The sequence below is a fragment of the Sciurus vulgaris genome (assembly GCF_902686455.1).
Source record: "Sciurus vulgaris genome assembly, chromosome: 10".
NCBI classification, from domain to species: Eukaryota; Metazoa; Chordata; class Mammalia; order Rodentia; family Sciuridae; genus Sciurus; species Sciurus vulgaris.
The window spans coordinates 74,563,077-74,583,000 of NC_136470.1; the positions used below are offsets into that span (position 1 = coordinate 74,563,077).

General features: G+C 44.3%; 1 protein-coding gene across 25 annotated transcripts in view; it reads left to right on the forward strand.

The window, feature by feature from the left end:
• Positions 1 to 19,924, forward strand: part of KALRN (kalirin RhoGEF kinase) — a 647,130-nt gene that overhangs the window by 585,690 nt on the left and 41,516 nt on the right. For 12 of the 25 annotated variants that reach the window (XM_079156093.1, XM_079156098.1, XM_079156082.1 and 9 more), the window contains 9 exons: positions 271 to 357; positions 1,146 to 1,238; positions 2,007 to 2,057; positions 2,875 to 2,952; positions 6,115 to 6,300; positions 6,776 to 6,947; positions 13,778 to 14,016; positions 15,990 to 16,246; positions 19,614 to 19,737. In XM_079156093.1, the coding sequence (XP_079012219.1) occupies positions 271 to 357; positions 1,146 to 1,238; positions 2,007 to 2,057; positions 2,875 to 2,952; positions 6,115 to 6,300; positions 6,776 to 6,947; positions 13,778 to 14,016; positions 15,990 to 16,246; positions 19,614 to 19,737 (1,287 nt within the window). Of the gene's footprint in view, positions 1 to 270; positions 358 to 1,145; positions 1,239 to 2,006; positions 2,058 to 2,874; positions 2,953 to 6,114; positions 6,301 to 6,775; positions 6,948 to 13,777; positions 14,017 to 15,989; positions 17,071 to 19,613; positions 19,738 to 19,924 lie in introns of those variants that run through there. The other 13 variants (XM_079156104.1, XM_079156099.1, XM_079156083.1 and 10 more) reach the window with 4 other exon arrangements.

A 19,924-nucleotide genomic window follows, 5' to 3' on the forward strand; every position in this document is an offset into this window, starting at 1 on the left:
CAAAATCCTTCTTTCTTCTGCTCTTCCTGGATTCGCCTTCCTTCTTACTGGTCTCTGAGGTTTTTTTTTTTTTTTTTTTTTTTTTCTGAAACCTTCTTGGCCATGTGGAAGTGGGCTCTGACCCACCTCATTTCCTAACTGCCTCAGTGCTCCCCAGGTGTGGACCCCTCCTTTGTCCTCCCCTCTGTGTGTAGACCAGCTCAGCACTCAGAGCACAAGGCACAAGACGCCTGACTATTGCATTCCCTGTCTTTCCCTGTGCTTTGTCAGGAACGGAAGCTGCACATCTACGTGTGGTACTGCCAGAATAAGCCACGCTCGGAGTACATCGTAGCTGAGTATGATGCCTACTTTGAGGTGAGCTGCTCAGGCTTTGCTGAATGGCCAGGGAAAACTCAGGCCAAGACAGCCACATTCAGAAGCACCAGCCATCTTCCACCCATAGGGGACACCACCTCAACAGAGCCGTTAGCTGCTTAGCTCAGTTCCCATGAGCACCTTTGCTTGCAAGGAGCTAAGGTGGCCCCATCTGTGGACTGCATGAGGAGCTTTCGTTCGCAGAATGATTCCAAAACAGACTGATTGGAAACTCTGGTCCTTCCCTAGTACTTCAGAGCAGCTTGTGCCCACGTTCCTCCACATGGCCCCCTGGAACTGCTTGCTGAGGCCCTTCCCTTGGTTGAGGTAGTCTCAGCTTCTGTTCCCTGTTCCCAGAGGTTGGAGCCTGGAAGGATTGACTTTGTTGGTGGAGAGGCAGCGCCCTCTCTTGGAAGGAACGCTTACTGGTGTTTAGAGATCAGGTGCAGCCGTGTGGGCCTGTCTTGGGGCAGCCCTTCTTGCCTGACTGCTATATAGAGGTGAGAGAACCTGTTTCCTGGTTCTCTCCCAAGACTGGCGAGAGGATCCAGGTGTGACAGTACTTGCCATGAAAGCACAGTAGCCAGACAAGAAGGCTAAGGTGGCCTGTGTGATGTGGTATTCCTAACAAAGGAGCAGACCTGTAGACAATTCTACCTTTTTCCTGATGTGAAGATACTTAAACTTTATTGGAAAACATGAGGACCTGTGATCCATGCGTCAGAACCCTGACCCAGAGCACCCAGTTCTTGGGTTCCTTTCTTTCTAACAGATCTGTTGTGTTTTAGGAGGTAAAGCAGGAGCTAAATCAAAGGCTGACGCTTAGCGACTTCCTCATCAAGCCCATTCAGAGAATAACAAAATACCAGCTGCTCCTCAAGGTAAGACGCTGGGAGCCTGGGCCAGGGCTGGAGAAGCATCTCCTCAGGTGCAGCCAGTGGGCAGTGGAGCGCGGGCTCTGCCTCCTTCACTCTCTCCTGAGGGCTGTGAACTGGTGGGCAGGCAGGGCTTTGCAGGCACAGACTTTTCTCTGTCTGCTGTATTACTCTGTCAGCTTTGCCCCCAGGTGATTTGCACAGCTCTTGTTTCTGCCCTTTAAGTCAGATGTTCCTTGATTTTTTTCCAGTTCACTTTCTCTCACTGACTTGATACCTTTAAAAACTAAAAAAATGATGACACAAAATCAGAGTGGAAGACAAGTAAGAAAAGAAGGAAAGAGCAAGGCCCTGGAAACCTTAGATGAGTGATACCTAAAAGTTGATCCTATTTTATTTTAAATAATACTTTGACTTGATTTTTTTTTCCCTATGGAATTTGAGACTAACTGGGAAATACTGGACTTCCCTTCCTCCCATTCATCCTGTGTCATCCCCCACTTTCCTCCCTCCCTCCCTCCCTTTCCACCTCCCCTAACTTTAAAATGTTAAATGTACTGGGGGTTGTTCTTCTCTTTGTCATTACATCTAGAATAACTCAGAATTTCATTTCTCAGCCACGGCAGACCATTGTCACCTCTGCTGAGAAGGAAAGTCTTTGGGGGGTGTTATTGCCTTTTTGCAATAAGTTTTTTTTTATAGCTCTCTGACCATTTTACTAACTGATCACACCCCTCCCTGGACCCTTCCCTGCTTCCTTCCCCTCCTTGCTAGGACTTCCTGAGATACAGTGAGAAGGCTGGTTTGGAGTGTTCAGATATCGAGGTGAGTTTTCTGCTTGTAATGCTTTCTGTTCTTAGGGAGTGCATTAGGACTCTGAAGGGAAAAGATTGTGTCCAGAGAACCAAGGGTCCAGGCCAACTCCTCTCACACTCAGCAGCATGAGGAATGGCTAGTTAATGAGCAGAGTGTTGTTTTCCAGAACTCAAGAATGCTGTCCTGGGCCAGCCTAGCGCTTAGCCTGCTGCTGCTCTCATTATGGCTGCAGGAGATCTGTCGTAGGGAAGGGTGGTATTGGCCCCCTTTAACTTCCTCCAGAGAGTGGGTGAAATTGCAACTTATCTACAAATCCAAGTACTATTTGACTCTCAAATATAAATATAAATATTCCACTTTCACTGCCCCACCTCCACTCCAAGGATTACCCCCTAAGTGAAGTCCTTTGTGTCACCATGGCGATTATTTTAAGCCAGAGAGGTTGCAGCCTTTCTGGCAGGTTATTTGAGGTCAAAATCTCCAGCGTTTCTCAAGCCAGGCTAAGCTGTTACTTGGGCTATCAGAGAGCAACAGAGAGAAGAAAGAAAAGATGAGGAGGGAAAAGCAGGGAGATGGGAAAAGAATGGATGAGGCAACATTGCCCCCACATGGGTGATTGACATGGAGCCCCTGCACTGATGACCAACAACTCCCATCTAAACAAAGCCCCCATGGTCTCCTGAGAGTAGGCAGCAAGGACCACATGCTTTCCTAGAATAAAGGCACTAACAAGAGGCGAGGCCCCCGTCTTCCCGCCCTGAATCGCAGTGAGCCTCCTGCCTGAAGGCTGCTCTCTCTCCTGAGTGACTGTTGTTCTTTCCTGCAGAAAGCTGTGGAGTTAATGTGCCTTGTTCCCAAACGCTGCAATGACATGATGAATCTGGGACGCCTGCAGGGCTTTGAGGTGAGCCCTTAGGAATGCTTCCAGCCCTCTCTCTTCTGGGTGGGAGTCCTGCTGAGTACTGAGGCCTCTTCCCTTTGCTGCCTCTGCCTGGGCCCCTCTGGTTCACAGGCCTGGAAGATGCATCTATGTAGGAAGCCCATAGATAAGGGCAGAAATAGAGCTCTTGAGCAAACTGGAGTCAGAATTCTGAGGAATTTAGAAAGACCAAAAGTTCTTCATAACTGAACCTGGCAATGATCTCTTCCCTCTTCCTTCTTGACTGAGAATATGAGGTACAGGGGATAGCAGGATATGTGATGGGCATGGATCCTAAGTGGGAAAATGAACAGTGTTCATCTTTTTTTAGAGGGTGGGTCTGTTAAACAGATCTAGGTAGTGACTGGATTTTTAGATCACTGAACATTTCCAATTCTAACATCTCAGGACACATTTCTGAACTTTGAAGAGAAGAACCATGTCTTAAGGAAAACAGCCAGATGTCCCAAGGATAAATGAGCACACAGCTGTGCTACGGCAGCCAAAATAAAGTGCTACAAATTGGGTGACTTAAACTATAGAAATTTATATGCACCGATCTGGAGTTGGAAGTCTGAAGTCAAGTTGTTGTCAGAGGTGTTTCCTACTGAGCACCATGAGGCAAGGACCTGTTCCTGCCCTTCCCCTTGGCTTGTGGAGGCCTCTGCCGTGCTCACAAGGCATTCCCCCATGTCTTCACATCCACTAGGCAGGTCTCTGTTAGGGTCAGACTGATGACCTCACTTCAACTTGATTACCTCTATAAAGACACCATTTCCCAGTAAGGTCACATTCTGAGGTCCTGGGAGTCAGGACTCCAACCTATGAATTGGGGGCAGAAGGAGCCACAGTTCAGCCCTTATCAATGAACATTTGAAGACAAATTGACTTTCCTAATTTATACTTAATAAATGACTGTTAATAGTTGATTCCAAATCTCATAAATTAAACATAATGTGTTTTGAATATTAATATGATAAAATTATAACCAACACAGTTATTGACTGCACCTAGTAGTTGCTGATTTCCCTGGAAAAAGGTGGGGTTTCTAATCCTTTTTCCAGTAAAATTTAAGTTTTCATTATTCCTTTTTTGTAGAAAAAGGATTCTTGGAAGTTGAGAGAACTAATAAATGATCCCCCCAACCCCCACTCCCCAGCTAAATCATAATAGATAAAATGGTACAAATAATCTGGTGTTATAAGTTAATTTAGGAGGTGCTATGTTCATGTTTGGGTGAGTGAGTTGGTCTCATGACGTTCTTGGGACAAAGTGTCTTGTCCTCCTTCTCCTGTGTGTCCCTGTCTGGTTCCCATGATTGATTGTGATAGGAACTAGGTGGAGGGTCTCTGTTGCTGTCCATTTTCATAGTTTCTGGTCTCTCCAAGGTAGACCTGGGCTCTTAGCTTATGCAGGGTTACTCAGCAGAAATACACTCTTGCATTTGTGTGTGACTTCTCTTTCGTCATACTGGATGGACTTTTATACTTTCTCCTTTGGCATTATGCCAAGTATGAGGCTATTCTGGATGAACCAAGTAATCCCTTTTGCTCTTGGATCTTGAAGCTCCTGTTTTCTGAACAGGAGTCTGACTTACTTTTTTCTGGGTCTCTGGAGGAATGGCATCTGATTGTGCTGTCTGACCCGAGTGAGCCTTCCCGTGTCCACATAAGGCCACACACAGGAGCATGCAGTTCTTTTCTCTTTGAAATCAAGCAGCACTGTCCTGTTTCCATAAAGTTGCAGAGAATCTGCTTTGCTTTCCTTCAGCTAATTGGGAAGGATAGTAAATATATATCTCCTCCCTGAGTCCTTGGCTTGGGACTGGGAGAAGCTGGATCCCCCTCTTCTAATTCCCTCCCTCTCCAATCTCTGGCTTTCTCTTCAGCATTGGCTGCCTTTGTCTCATGATCAGGTTCTTGTGTAATATTAATAGAGCTTTTAGAGCTTTCCTGGCTAGCTGGTCACTGGCTTAATATTAACTTTGGACCAGGGTAGAGATAAGCCTGTTTGGCTGCTGACCTTGGCAGTAAGAAGCCAAGCAGAGGGCAGGCATTTCTCAGGAACACAAAAGAAAAATGACCCCCATGCCAGGTCATGTTTGGAATAAGGCACTGAGTGCAGAGAATGGCCCACGTGTTTGCACTAGAGGGTAAAAGTGTCACCTGAGAAAAAGCACACACAGAGCACGCTGACTTGTCTCAGATGCCAGGGTCTTTTTGTTGCAGGCTTCTGTGGTGACTTACTGAGTTGAGCATATTCCCTTTGACAGTGTCTTTGAAAATCTCTTTAGAAGCTAGCAAACCAAATACACTCTACCTCTTCAGCTGTGTAGCATGTGGCCTGATAGCTGGAGACATCTGACAAAGAATCACAGGGCCCAGAGAAGTATCTCCCATCTGATATAGAGTCTATCTGTGGTAACCCAACTTCACCTGTTGACCTTAGCAGGACACTAAAATCTCAGACTCTCCCCATCATAAATAATCAAGAGAGGAGAGAGGGGCCTGACTCGTCAGGTTACTTGAGGGTCTGCCTGCCTCACACCTCGTTTTTGTTTTTTTTTTTTTTTTTTTTTTGGCGGTGCTGGGGATAGAACTCAAGACCCTGTACTTGCAAGGCAAGCACTTTACCAACTGAGCTATCTCCCCGGCCCCTGCCTCACACCTCTTGGTCACAGGTTAGCTCTAAGTTCATGGCTGCAAGAGTGCCCCAGGTCCTTGGCTTATGCCACAAGAGAGGCAGGCACAGTTCTCAGAGCTGCAAGGACAGAAAGTTCACTTCTAGTTCCTAATGTTGCCTACCTTTTATTCTTATTTTTAATAAAAAAAAAAAAAAAAACATGAAGGGCCAGGATAATTCCCTCTTCCTTTTTAACTAATAGTTCTATCTTTGTCTGGCATTTCCTGGGAGCTGTTTTTTAATGGTTCTCTCACCTTCTTTCCCTTTCCCTCTGGGCCCTGTGTGAACAGGAAAGTGGCCACAGTCTGTCCTTGTGGGTGGCTTCCAACTCAGAGCCTTACTAGAGCCCTGAGGCTTTTAGTACCAGTCTGTTTTCCATGTTCCCAGAATGGGAGGTCATGTGGCCCAAAAGGGCTGTGTCCACCTCCCTGCTTCTCACTGGCTTCTAACTCCTGCCTCCAATAGGGCACCCTGACCGCCCAGGGCAAGCTGCTGCAGCAGGACACATTCTATGTCATTGAGCTGGATGCTGGTATGCAGTCCCGGACCAAAGAGAGGCGTGTGTTCCTCTTCGAGCAGATTGTCATCTTCAGTGAACTGCTCCGGAAGGGCTCCCTTACACCAGGCTACATGTTCAAAAGGAGCATCAAGGTGAGGGCACCAGCAGGTATGCAGAAAGGAAGAGCTAAGTTCTTGGAGACAAGGCCCTGGGGTGGTGAGGACCCAGAACCTCGAAGATCTCTCAGCCTAATAGCCTGCCAGCAAGAGGGCTGAAGGAAAAACAGTGATCACCCATGAGAAATGGTGACAGGCCAAGGGTGGATGTCCAGCATGATCCTGCAGGTTCCCTCCACCTCAAAAGCAGAGTACTGGGGCTGGGGCTATAGCTCAGTGGTAGAGCGCTTGCCTAGCATGTGTGAGGCACTGGGTTTGATCCTCAGCACCACATATAAGTAAATAAAATAAAGGTTCATTGACAACTGAAAAAAAAAAAGCAAAGTATTTCCTAATAAATGCAAGACAAATTTTGGAAACTTCTCCTGAGATAAAACAACTTTGAGGCACAGTAATAGGTACCTATTTTGTACAACTTCAACATGAAAAGGATCAACTTGTGTTTTTCCAGATGAATTACTTGGTCCTGGAGGAGAATGTGGACAATGACCCCTGTAAATTCGCCCTCATGAACAGGGAGACTTCCGAAAGGGTCATTCTGCAAGCCGCCAACTCAGACATCCAGCAGGCCTGGGTGCAGGACATCAATCAAGTCTTAGAAACACAGCGAGACTTCTTAAATGGTATGTGCCATGCCTGCTTCCTGCAGGGCCTTTTCAGGGGACCCCATACCTCTTACCTTCCTTGGGTCTAAGCTCTTGGAGAGTTATGAGCCCAGAACATGTTTAATATGGACTCCAACTTTTACTTTTCAGAAACACTTTAGAATTCTTTTGAACCTGATTTTACAAGTAGGGCACATTGGGTGTGAAAAAGAAGCCTCATCTTTCCAACAGAAGGGATCTTCTCTTCTAGTGTACATCATGCATGCCTTCTGGCCACCATTACCAGCTGGAAATAATTTGGGGAAAAAAATCTGAGATGGGGACATCATGTCTCATGGGGCCTGGCTGTCAGTGATATGTGTTTTCACATTTGGTGGCTAATGGCCAGTACTCTCTCAGGCTAATGGTTTTCCTATTTTTTAAATTTTTGTGGTATTAGGGATTGAACCCAGGGCCTTGGATATGCTAGGTAAGTGCTCTACCCCTCTCTAGGGTTTTGTAGAGATAACTGGGAGTTTGGTAGATCAGTTCAAATCCCTCCTCCGTTCCCAACACAATGAGGGCCTGGATAAGCCACCTTCCCAACTGACCTGCCCCTTTCAATTGAGAGGTGATCACTAACTCTAAATTTCAGTAATACCTGCAAGCTTCCCAGAACAAATTGATTATGCAGAGAATATAGCTCTCTATGATCCTGCAGGAGTCCCCTAACTGGTGAAATGCAGGAGAGTCACTACCTTATTATGTTTCTTTATATTTGCCCTGCTGGGGAATTTCTTCACATTGTGCTTGGCTTGTGCAGGAGGTATACAGTTTTACCCTAGTGCTGAGCTCAGAAGTCTCTTGAGCAGAGATGGAGCTTGAGTTGAAGGCAAAATGGAACCAGAAGCAAAGTAAATCTGGAGAGTCAGCAAGTATATCTGCCTGGATGTGTGCACACACATGTACATACACACTCACATGTATATTCACATACATACATGCACACAAGACTACCTCCAGATGTATCACCTTTTCTTTCCTTCCTTGAGACTTGACTCCACAGACACAAGTACTCACACATATGTGCACACATGCAAGCACACACAAGACCAGCCCTAGGTGTCCCATGCCACCTTTCCAGTGCAGTGCTGACATCTACAGTACATGCCTATGTGTTTATGTCTATACACACACTCGCATACATATGCACACACATCCACAGGACCACCTCTGCATAGACCACTTCTTGCCTATACTGAGATTGGTGCTAGATGGCCGTGTGTACTCACACATGTACCTGTATGTGTACACACATGCCCTGGTCCTGGCACCATTGCTTGTCAGTACTAGGATCTAGACTTTAAAATGATGCAAACAAAGCACTTGCTGGTGTCTGTCATGGAACTGATGCTGTGGAGATAGATAAGAGATGACATCCTTGAGGACTTGGGCAAGGCACGATGTATCTCTGGGCCTCCATTGACTTGTTTTTTGAAAAGGAGAGTTTGGAGCTAGATCTGCCCTACCCAGGCTGAGGTGAACCATGGTGAGCCAGCAGTACTGGCTACAAGGAAGCATGGCCTACTGCCCTGAAGTTTGTTTTCTCCATGGTAAAGAAGTAAATACAATGTTTTATTTTTTTAAAAAATAGAGATTATATAGCAGGATGCCATGACTTTTAAAGATAGAACATAAGCAGTCAAAGCAACTGCCTACTTACTTTGAGTGTTTTGAGGCCATGCCCTCTGCCCTCTAGTTATACAAAAGTTTGGTGGAAAAACCTAGATTCTCTAGGGAGTCTTTTCCATTCTAAAAAAATCTAAAATTGCCTCCTGAGGGTTGGTAGCAAAAGTTGTATATAGTTTAAAATTTCTGGATATACAACTCTGAATTAACATCTTTATTGATAGAAGGACTAAATGTAAAAACATATACATATATAAAATATATCCATTTAAATTACACTCTACTGTGCTGGGGTTGTGGCTCAGTGATAGGGCTCTTGCCTAGCCTGTGTGAGGCCCTGGGTTTGAGTCTCAGCACCACATATAAATAAATAAATTAAATAGAGGTCCATCAACAACTAAAATAAATCATTTTTAAAAATAAGTAAATAAATTGCATTTTACTAATTAGGAATTTCTGATAGATTATAAGCTGGAATGAGGATTTTAAGTTCATCAATTTAAGACCATAGAGAGAAAAAGTAAGACAAAAATTTGAAACCAGAAATAATTGAAGTAACAATAATAACTCTCATATATTGAGTCCTTACTTTATACCAGGTACCATAGTAAGCATTTTATCTGTTCTTTCATATTTAATCCTCACATCAACATGGAAAGATAAGTATTATCATCCTACTCTTTTTTAGGTGACAAAAGGGAGACTCAGAGAAGTTAAGAAACTTATCCAAGGTCACAAAACAGTAGATGATAGAAGAAGGATGTGAAACCAGAACTACAAGAATTCATATTAGGCTCTTAACCACAAAACTGCAATATAGTTGCTAGTGGAAGGACTTACATTTATCTGTGAGCTCCCTAGCAAGCAAAGCAAAGAAAGAAACAGATGCAGGCATAAGACACTGACCCTATGAGCCAAAAACAAACTACCAGAGACACAGTTTTCCTGATCCTAAGACCTAAGTGATGCAAATTGAGGCTGGTGAAAGAAGGTAGACCTTCTATGCAACTAATTTAAGAAAGCATACTTATTTTCAAACACTTTAACACAATTGTTGCATATAACTAGATAGGAACCCAATTTCACATAATAGGTATTGAGTCACAGATCCCATTTGATAAAGTGTCACAACTCTGCAATGTACTGAAAACACTTTGAAGTGCATTTTTTAGACATAGTCAATGATTTAGATTTTTACATAGTTCCAAGACACCTTTCTCCTGATTATAGAGAATTATGAAATATTACTAACTAGGTTATTGTTACCTAAACATTTAATGCCCATAGAAGACTCCCCGGGCACAGGGCTGAGTTCTGCAGTCTTGTTACATACTTGACCACACTCAAGAGACCAGGCTGTGCTGATGGCCCAGGGACAGGCTTTTACTTAGAGAGACACACACAAGCATCTCTGCCAATCTCTCCCTCCTGAGACCTTAAATAGAAAAGTGTATGACCCTATGTTGAATCCCATGTGGACCTGTCACTGTGGAAATACCTTTACAATTGAAAGTTCTCAGGGCCCTGCTGTTAACCCACTTAAATGTCATTCTGAAAACTGATCAAAACAACATAATCAGGCCAGTCCTTGAAGTCATCCAGAATTCTACCAGGATGGCATTTACCTGGCTGTACCTCTTTAGTGCTCAGGCCCTGGAACTTAGTTATCTTAAACTCAGTAAAACAAAGCTCTTGCCTTTCCCTTCAAGTTAGCTTGTTCTGTCTTCTGAGTTGGTAGCACTGACTACCATGTTCCCAGTCTCCAACCTGAGCCATCTTCCCTTCCTGCTTGCTGATTCCACCTAGGCCGTCAGTCTATCCCCCGCTCTACATTCGCACAATCTTGCTCTCATTAGATCCTCTGGCCTCTTGGTTTTTACTATCTTCTGCCTTCTGAATTAGACAGGAGGCCTTTATCTCTTCCTCTCTAATCCCTCTGGTAATTGCTACAAGGTTAATTTTCCTAAAATGTGTCTGCAGAGATAGAATCTGAATTTTCAATTTTAGTCTGTAGATGTCTTTTTCTATGAGATGAGTCTCTTGCAGGCAGCATATTGTTGGGTCTTTCTTTTTAATCCATTCTGCCAGTCTATGTCTTTTGATTGATGAGTTTAGGCCATTAACGTTCAGGGTTATTATTGAGAAATAATTTGTATTCCCAGTCATTTGGCCTATTTTTGGTTTTTAAGTTGGCTTGGTTTCTCCTTTGAGTGGTTTTCCTCTAAGGTAGTTCCTCCCTTTGCTGACCTACATTGTTGTTTTTCATTTCCTCCTCATGGAATATTTTGTTGAGAACATTCTGTAGTGCAGGCTTTCTATTTGTAAATTCTTTTAAACTTTTGTTTATCATGGAAGGATTTTATTTTATCTTCAAATCTGAAGGTTAGTTTTGCTGGGGATAGGATTCTTGGTTGGCAACCATGTTAAATATGTTGGTCCAGGCCTTTCTAGCTTTTAGAGTCTGGGTTGAGAAGTCGGCTGCTATCCGTATCGGTCTCCCCCTATATGTAATCTCATGCTTTTCTCTCGCAGCCTTCAAAATCCTATCTTTATTTTGAATGTTAGGCATTTTCATTATAATGTGTCTTGGTGTGGATCTGTTGTGATTCTGTGCATTTGGTGTTCTGTAAGCCTCTTGTATTTGATTTTCCATTTCATTCTTCAGGTTTGGGAAATTTTCTGATATTATTTTATTGAATAGGTTGTTCATTCCTCTGGTTTGTATCTCTGTGCCTTCCTCAATCCCAATAATTCTTAAATTTGGTCTTTTCATGATGTCCCATAGTTCTTGGATATTCTGTTCATGATTTCTTACCATCTTCTCTGTTTGGGCAACTTTATTTTCAAGATTAAATATTTTGTCTTCATTGTCTGAGGTTGTGTCTTCCAAGTGGTCTAGTCTGTTGGTGATGCTTTCCATTGAGTTTTTTATTTGGTTTATTGTCTCCTTCATTTTAAGGTTTTCCGTTTGGTTTTTTTTGAGAATCTCTATCTCTTTGTTGAAATGATCTTTTGCTTCCTGCAGGTGCTCTTTCAGCTTATTGGTATTATCATTCATTGCCTGCATTTGCTCTCTTATCTCATCCTTTGCTTCGTGAATCATCTTAATCATGTATAATCTGAAGTCCTTTTCTGACATTTCTTCTAACGTATTGTCATTGGATTCTATTACTATAGAATCTAGATTTGTTTGGATCATCTTCTTCCCTTGTTTTTTCATGTTGTTCATGTATCTTCCCCTCTAGCAGTGCAGATCTGGGGTATTGCAGATTTCCCCCTATAGGCTTATAGTGGCCCTATAGGTTTCCCAAACCTTTTCTTTAAGGGGAGATCAATATTAGCAGTGCCCAAATCAGATACTATGCAATCCTAGACCAAATAGCCCCTATGGGGACAATAACAAAATTGTCATAATAAACAAAGTGAGTTCAAATATTATCTTCAGTAAAACAAATAGGTTTGCAATAAGGTCTGCAGTTTCTAATGGAGGACAAAGAGGATGCAGAGGGATGTAGAATGTGGCTGTTAATGGGATAAGAAAAGAATATACAGAAGTTCTAGAAAATAGAAAGGGTGAGAGTGTAATCAAAAGAAATCGAATGTTAGTGTGCAAAAAAGGGAGAAAGAGACTCTGAGGGAACAGGTAAACAAAAGGAAAAGAGAGCAAGAAAAGTAAAGAAATAAAAACAATTTTTTTTAAAAAGGAAAAAAAAGAAAATATACTGTATAGCAGTCATATACTAATGAAACCTCCCAGTGTTCAGTAGCCTGATGCATGAGAAGTACCTGACAATGAGCTTCAAGCCTCCAGCAGGCATCTCAGGATGGGATTTGCCCCACCCAAAGATCAGAGCTACGGCTTCCAGGATTATCCAAGATGGCCGCTCTGGCTTCCAAATGTGTTGGCAAATGGAGCGCTCAGGGGTGGACGTGATCAGCTGGAGGTCCTGGAGATGGGATGCAGTTGGTCCGGCAGGGGTCCTGGAGGTCCGGTGTGTTTGGTGTGGTTGTGAGATCCTGGAGGCCGGGTGCAATCAGTCGGTCTGGGGTCCCAGTGATAGGGCACAGTCAGTTGGTCTGGAGGTCCTGGTGGCAGGGAGCAGTCAGTCGATGTGAGGGCCCCAGAGGCAGGGAGTGATCAGTTGGGCTGAGGGATCCTGGAGACAGGGCTCAGTCAGTCCGGCCAGGGGTCCTACAGGGCCTGGCTGTTGTCTCAAAATGGCGGCAGCCACGTGTAATCAAACCTTCAGGTACTGTAACAGTGAACTTCCAGGCAGCAGCAGGCAGCTGGCGCTCCACTGGCGGTTGGTGACCAGTTTGCTGACTGTTGCTGGGCGATCGGGAGGTGAACCTCAAGCGTTGGGTGATGGATAGGAGTAAGGCAGGCGATGGACAGGAGAGAGGCAGGCAAATGGAGGATGATAGACGCCTGACAGTGAGCAATCTGCTCTCAAAAAAGGCGTCGATATGCTGGCAGACTGCAGGTCATCACAGCAGATAAATGGGTAAACACCAGGGGATCTATAAGCAGCAAAAACCGCCTCACCGAGAAACAGATATCCTCTGCTTAAATCCGGCGTTACAGAGCGACAAGGAATGCAGCCTCCCTCTAGTCTGCCATCTTGGATCCTGTCTGAATTTACAATTTTAAAGTTCATTTAATCCAACCACTTTTCATGATCTGCAGAGTTAAATCCAGTCCAACAGGCCTGGCTTTCTAGATTGTCCACATCATCACCCTCAACCTCCCTTACTTGTCTGAATCTCCTCCATGGAGACCCAAGGGCCTTGGCTTCTGGACATCTGACTGCAGCCTGTTCCCCAAAGGCCTCACACTTGCTTCTTTCCAAATATCAGAGTGACAGCCAGCCCTCTCCCAAAGCTCTTCATTCCTAAGCACCATCTCCAGTCACATACACCTGCACACACATCCCACAAAGCCTGCTCTCCTCTCCTACCTTGACCCTTGGCACCTAGAATGTGCTGCCATTTTGTTTTTTATTTTCCTTATTTAGGTAGGTGCCCTGGTTCTCACAGTCCTGTAAAAAAAATTTTAAAAAAAGGTCATACCTTTCTCACCTATCCACACCATGCCTAGCACAAAGCCCAGTACTTTGTAGGCCTCCAGATCCTCAGGTGATTCCCAAAGCTTAGGATGACTGTCTGCCCTTACCTTGCAGCACTACAGTCACCCATTGAGTATCAGCGGAAAGAACGGAGCACGGCTGTGATGCGGTCCCAGCCTCCTAGGGTGCCACAAGCCAGCCCCAGACCCTACTCCTCTGTCCCTGTGGGCTCAGAGAAGCCCCCGAAGGGCTCCACCTACAACCCGCCTCTGCCACCCCTGAAGATATCTACCTCCAATGGCAGTCCAGGGTTTGACTACCACCAATCTGGGGACAAGTTTGAGGCCAGCAAGGTAAGTGCCAGCTCTTCACTCCTGCCCTTACCACCCTGAAGGCACAGCCTCGGAGGCCACTTTAGGAAATAGCATCTTTTTATGCTAATTATTTTAGCAGGAACACTGCACTCAATACCATCTAGTCTCAATTATTTTTTCTTTCTTCTCCTATAAATTGAGTTAGACCAGTTCCCTCTGGCTCAGGCACTCTGTGTTAAAGGGCTATTATCAGCTATGAAAACTTGATATAAAGGATGGCAATCATGAAAACGGATCAATTGTACTAAATAGAGGAGTTGTGATATGGATAATCTAAAAGCCACAACTACAGTGTGTGCAATCTACAGACAGCCCTATTTTTTGAAAAATTTGTTCTTTTTAGATATATGTGACAGTAGAGTTGATTTTGACATATTATACATACATGGAGTACTACTTACTCTAATTAGGATCCCATTTTTGTGGTTGTACATGGTGATGTGTTCATATATGAACATAGGAAAGTTATGTCCCATTCATTCTACTGCCTTTCCTAATCCCCTCCTCTCCCTCCCCTTCATTCCCCTTTGTCTAATTCAGTGAACTTCTAATCTTCCCTCCCCTTCCCCACCTTATTGGGTATTAGCATCCACATATCAGAGAGAACATTCGGCCTTTGGTTTTTCTGGGATTGTGGAGACAGCCCTTTCTAATGATGACCTGCCTTGAGCTCCTAGGGAAGTTCACAGTTCTTCACCACCCACTGGCTGGTGTGGCAAGCAGAAGCTGATCATTAATGTGTGGAGGGGGGAAACCAATCTCCGTAATCTACTCTTCAGATCTTACCATGAGCATAGTTATAGACCTACCCACAGAACTGGTCTGTACAGCTGGTTTGACCCTTAAAAAGTAGTAGGAACAAGAGAGAAATGGGGAAAGTGATAGATTAGGAATCAGGTGATCTGGTGTCTTTTCCAAATTCTGAAATACACTTACTTTAAAACCTCAGTAAGTTTGCTTGTCGGGCCTCAGTTTTGCCTAGAACTCAATAAATCTATGAATAGGACCACCTATATTTTTTACCTACATAGTCTGAATGTGAAATTTTATTTTTCCCAAAATCATTAATTGATATTAATTTTGTTAAAATTATTAATGTCCAAGTTCAATTCTGTTTATAGTAGCTGTACCAACCTATTTCACCATATCACATGGGAATGATTTTACACCTTATAAAAACACTGCCCTTATGAATCAGTGGAAGTCAGCTTGGCATTGGGTCAACCATATTGAAGGATTTCTGCTTAGCACACTCTAGGAGGCAGCCAGGCCTCCTGGAGAGGTACAGGTCTATCAAGAAGCTGTGGTCCTGGGGTAGACTCAAGTGAAAAAGTGGTACAGGCAGCATTTTCCATATTAATGAGGGCAGGAGGTGAGGTATTTTGTTCCCACAGGGAACTGGGCCAGGTTAGGTCATGGCCTTGCCTTCAAATGGGGCAGAAGTGTTATTCTTACTCCTGTCTCAAGGAGACTCAGAATGAAGAGCAAGGCCAATTGATGTTTTTCAAAAGGAAAAAAAAAAAAAAAAAGTAAGAGCAATGCATCTGTGTTCTTTCCACAGCAGAGGATGGTCCCTGACCTGAACTTTACCCTGACCATACGGTGCTCAGGTGTTTATGTATCCCTGTGCTAATGCCAGGTTTCTCCTGCCATTAGCAAGAGGACACTGTCAGGAAGGTTGCTTGCTAGGAAGGGGCTTCCAGGTTAAGGTATGTTTACACCTTTTCCTGGGCTGCAACTGGCAGTATTGGTACCTGTTCACCCTTTGTTATACTGTTGTATGAAACTTCGGGTACTGAGAGAACGTGTTTATGAATATGTATTACTGAAGGAATGTTCTGCCTACTGTTAACCCCACTGGTGGATTGGCCTTTAGCCATGCAGTAGGGTACAGAGCAAGCCCATGCGAACCACCTCCTTGTGCTTGTGTCCTTCTCATCCTTGACTTACAGCAGAATGACTTGGGTGGCTGCAACGGGACCTCATCCATGGCTGTGATCAAAGATTACTATGCACTGAAGGAGAATGAAATCTGCGTGAGCCAAGGTGAGGTGGTCCAGGTCCTTGCCGTCAACCAGCAGAACATGTGCCTGGTGTACCAGCCTGCCAGCGACCATTCCCCCGCAGCTGAGGGCTGGGTCCCCGGCAGCATCCTGGCGCCCCTCACCAAAGCCACAGCAGCAGCAGAAAATAGCGACGGGAGCATCAAGTAAGTGCCTCGTTGGCTTCCCCGGGAGAGGAGTATGTGGAATAAAAAAAAATTCTAAAACAAAAGAACACAAAAATGCAAACACACGGTAGGGAATTACTGCTGCTTATCCTCGACAGTGCCACTGGAACCAAGGGCTGAGTGCTGGCACCTCCTGCAGCGTGCGGCATCCAGGCTGGATTGTTCTGGTTTATTTGTTGGTGGTGGTTGTGGTTTTTCTTTCCTTTTTGTTTATAATTTTCTGTTCATTTTTTTTCCCTCTCCCCCCTACCCCCTCATTAAGACAAGAACCCTACTGAAACCCTAGGTGACAAAAGGCATGCCTTCCGTTGCTACATTTGACCCACCACGGGACTCACTGGACTGGACTTCTATTTATATTGTATGAAGTTACTGAGATATATATATATATTTTTTTTTTTTGATTGACACCAAAAAATGACCTTAGCACAAATGCCAGACCTGGATAGGTCAGAGCCAACTGCTTCTCCCAGGAGAGAGGGAACTTTTTGGTTGTCTGTGGCAATTCCTCTGTACAGATTGTAACTTTTTTTTTTTTAATTTTCCCCTCCCCTGTCATTTTAATATATGTTCATGGTAATTTGTAAGATATTTCTTTTCCTTATTTTGGTTGTGAAACCCTTCCAAACACATTCCTGTATAAAGTATTTTGCACTATTTAAAGAAACCCATATGGATGAAGTCAGGTTGTGCAATATGATGGAGAGTCACAATGTTCATCATTGTACCTGTAATGTAACTAATAATTTTAAATGTACTATTTTAAATATGTAAAATAAATTTTCACCATGAGCATGTTTTAATGAGGTTAAAGACTAGTTGACCCTTTTTCCCCCATTTCATTATTCTTGAACTCTTAAATGTGCAAATGATTCTCTTTTTTTTCTTTCTTTTTCTATATTTTAGGAGTTGGTTGAAAGGATTGGCAGTTTTTTCCTACACAAAAATTGCCATTGTCACTCAAGCTGTGACCCTAGCCTTCCCTTCTAAACAGCCCTTATTGGTTTTCTCTGACTTCTGAGATGAGGAATGATGCAAATTGGATGCTGTCCAGTGGGTTCCCAACAACTGGGCAACCTCAGGGTGCTGACATAAATGAATGGCTAGAGGAAGGGCAGTGTTGAGCTAGCTTTTCATGCTGGACAGTCAACCATGGAAGGGACCCAAGGAACTCCAGTGGGGTACCTGAGCAGTGATACTAGCAGAACCATGCTGCTTAGGCCCTTCTGGGTCAGGGGACAGAAGCTACTGATTACCTTGGCCTCGCCAGGTAACTGCAGATCCAACTGGAAATCAGTTGTGGCCCCTAAAGCAAACTAGGCCCAATCCATTTCATTCTAAAGACACATGACTTTGGTGCCTTTTAGGAAACTTGGGGAAAAAGATTCTCAAAGCAGTGACATTCTCACTAATCTAGGGCCTGGCAGAGCGAACTCTTAGTGATCTATATCCTTAGTTACCCAGGCATTAAGCGCTTCTTCCTCCTCTTCACTGGGTCTCTTGGTCACATATCACACTTTTCATTGGAGGGAAGGAAAGAGGAGGATCACGCTGAGGAAAGAGAACAAATTGAAATACACACTGGTCATTTTGGTCCCAAGGTTGGTGGAGGTGGAGGAGAGAAACTGACTAAAAATAGCATTGGTGTTTATCAGTGAAGGCCACTCCCTAGGGCCTGTTATGACCACAGAGGTCAGAGCTGGTTGCAGTGCCTACCACATAAATGTCACGGGAACCCTGTGTCCACATCAGTCCCCAGGCTTGTGGCCAAGAGATGGAAGCTCCCCAGACCATGATGACGAGTGTTTCTGGGAAGAAGAATCAAAATTGCCCTGCTACTTACACTACTCTGAATGTTCTGAATGTTATTTTTAACATTTGTCATTTCTTACTTCTCACCAACCATACTGAGGAAGGCACAGGGTGGTGATAAGCATAGGCACACACATGTACACCCCGTGCTGGCAGCCCCAGGGGACCTTTTCAGCAGGGACCTCCCTGACTTGAGATATTCTTATAAGGAGTCAAGGATGTGGATTTGGGGGTAAAGGTATGAACTGAAGGTTTGTTCTATGCCTGTTCTCTCTGAGACAGCAGTTGGAGCAAGGTGCCAGAACATAGACCAACTAGAGAGCCTGCCCAGCCAGGAGGGCCAGGCAAGGTCTGGCCTTCTAAAGGAACTCACTGTCCCAGAAGACCCAGCAACCTGACTGTGATTGCATTTTCCTCTTCAGGTTAATTGTTGAGCCTGTGTGTTAGGTGATGAATTATTTTTGGAACACTTCCCTTGGGACATCCTGGCATATGAGGAGTGTCGAGGAGAAGCAGTGTATTTTGGAGTATATTCCTTCCCCCTAAATCTTACCCACCCCTCCCCCTTAATGAAGATTCTTTTCTCCATATCTGACAAGGAGACACTGAAGGGAAACCGAGCCTTAGTTAACTGCAAACAATAATTGGAACTTTACCCAAACCCTGTGACCACACCCAAAACTGATGCTACCTGCTTGGGGTCCCTGATGCTGTTTGTGCCTTGACTTTTGCTGTCTTTGCCTTTGAGTCTGATGGGTGTAGAACTCTAGAGCTCTACTCTGACCTTCCCTTTATAGAATCTCTGAAGAAGGAGCTCCTAAACCCTGGTAGGAAAAAAAAAAAGATTAGGAAGGAATGAAAGGGCACTGCCACTGTCACCTCCCCAGAGCACATGTTAGGTCTTGTCCCAACAGGGAAATTCTAGGACCTATATTCACAAACACTGAGTGATATAGAGAACAGTCCAAAACTTTTGCCCTGCAGTACCCAGATACATGAGTGGTGCTCAACCATTTATTAAGTCAGTTGCCTCAGAAATCCTGTTAGTTCTACAGTATTTGGGAGTTGTCACACCCAAATATAAATAATAAGAGAGAAACCCCAAAATCATCCTTTTGATTCTTTGTATGTAGGCCTGGGAAAGTGTCAGTGGCTTGTCCCCAATAGTATGCGCTTCCCTTGACTTCCCTATTCCACTCCACCCCGTTGCTCCACATCCACCTGCCTCATGAAAGCAACTCCTCAGCCCTAGAAGCCTCTGTCAGATGATCTACAAACTTTAGTGACCCGGTACTCATGTTTTCTCCAAATGCTGTAATCACTCTTGTACATCCCTCAGGAGGGGTCAGAGTTGATCCTTGCTCACTTCCAGTGGGAGGTGATATTAGTCACCAGCCACTAACTGGCATGCAGGATTGGGGCCTTGGAAGTCAGGGCTGGACTGGAGCACCTCACCTGACTCAGTGGCAATGAGCCCACCGCCTTACTCTGCCCCAACCTGCCATTTTGACTGGTGCATTTTTTGGTACAACAGGAAGTCATGTTCATGGCATACTCTACGCATGAGAAAGCGGGCGGAAGTGGAGAACACGGGTAAAAATGAAGCCACAGGGCCTCGTAAACCCAAGGATATTCTGGGCAACAAAGTCTCTGTTAAAGTGAGTAAGGTATTCCAGAGTGTCCCTCTCATCTATTCCCACCCTGCAGCATTCTCACAAGGCAATTTGGGTGGATGGGGATTTTTTTTTTTTTTTTTTTTTTTTTTTTGTCCCGGTGTCGGGACCAGAGGGGAAGTAGTTTAGCAGGATTTTGCATGCAAGATCAATTTATTTTTTATTTTTTTTA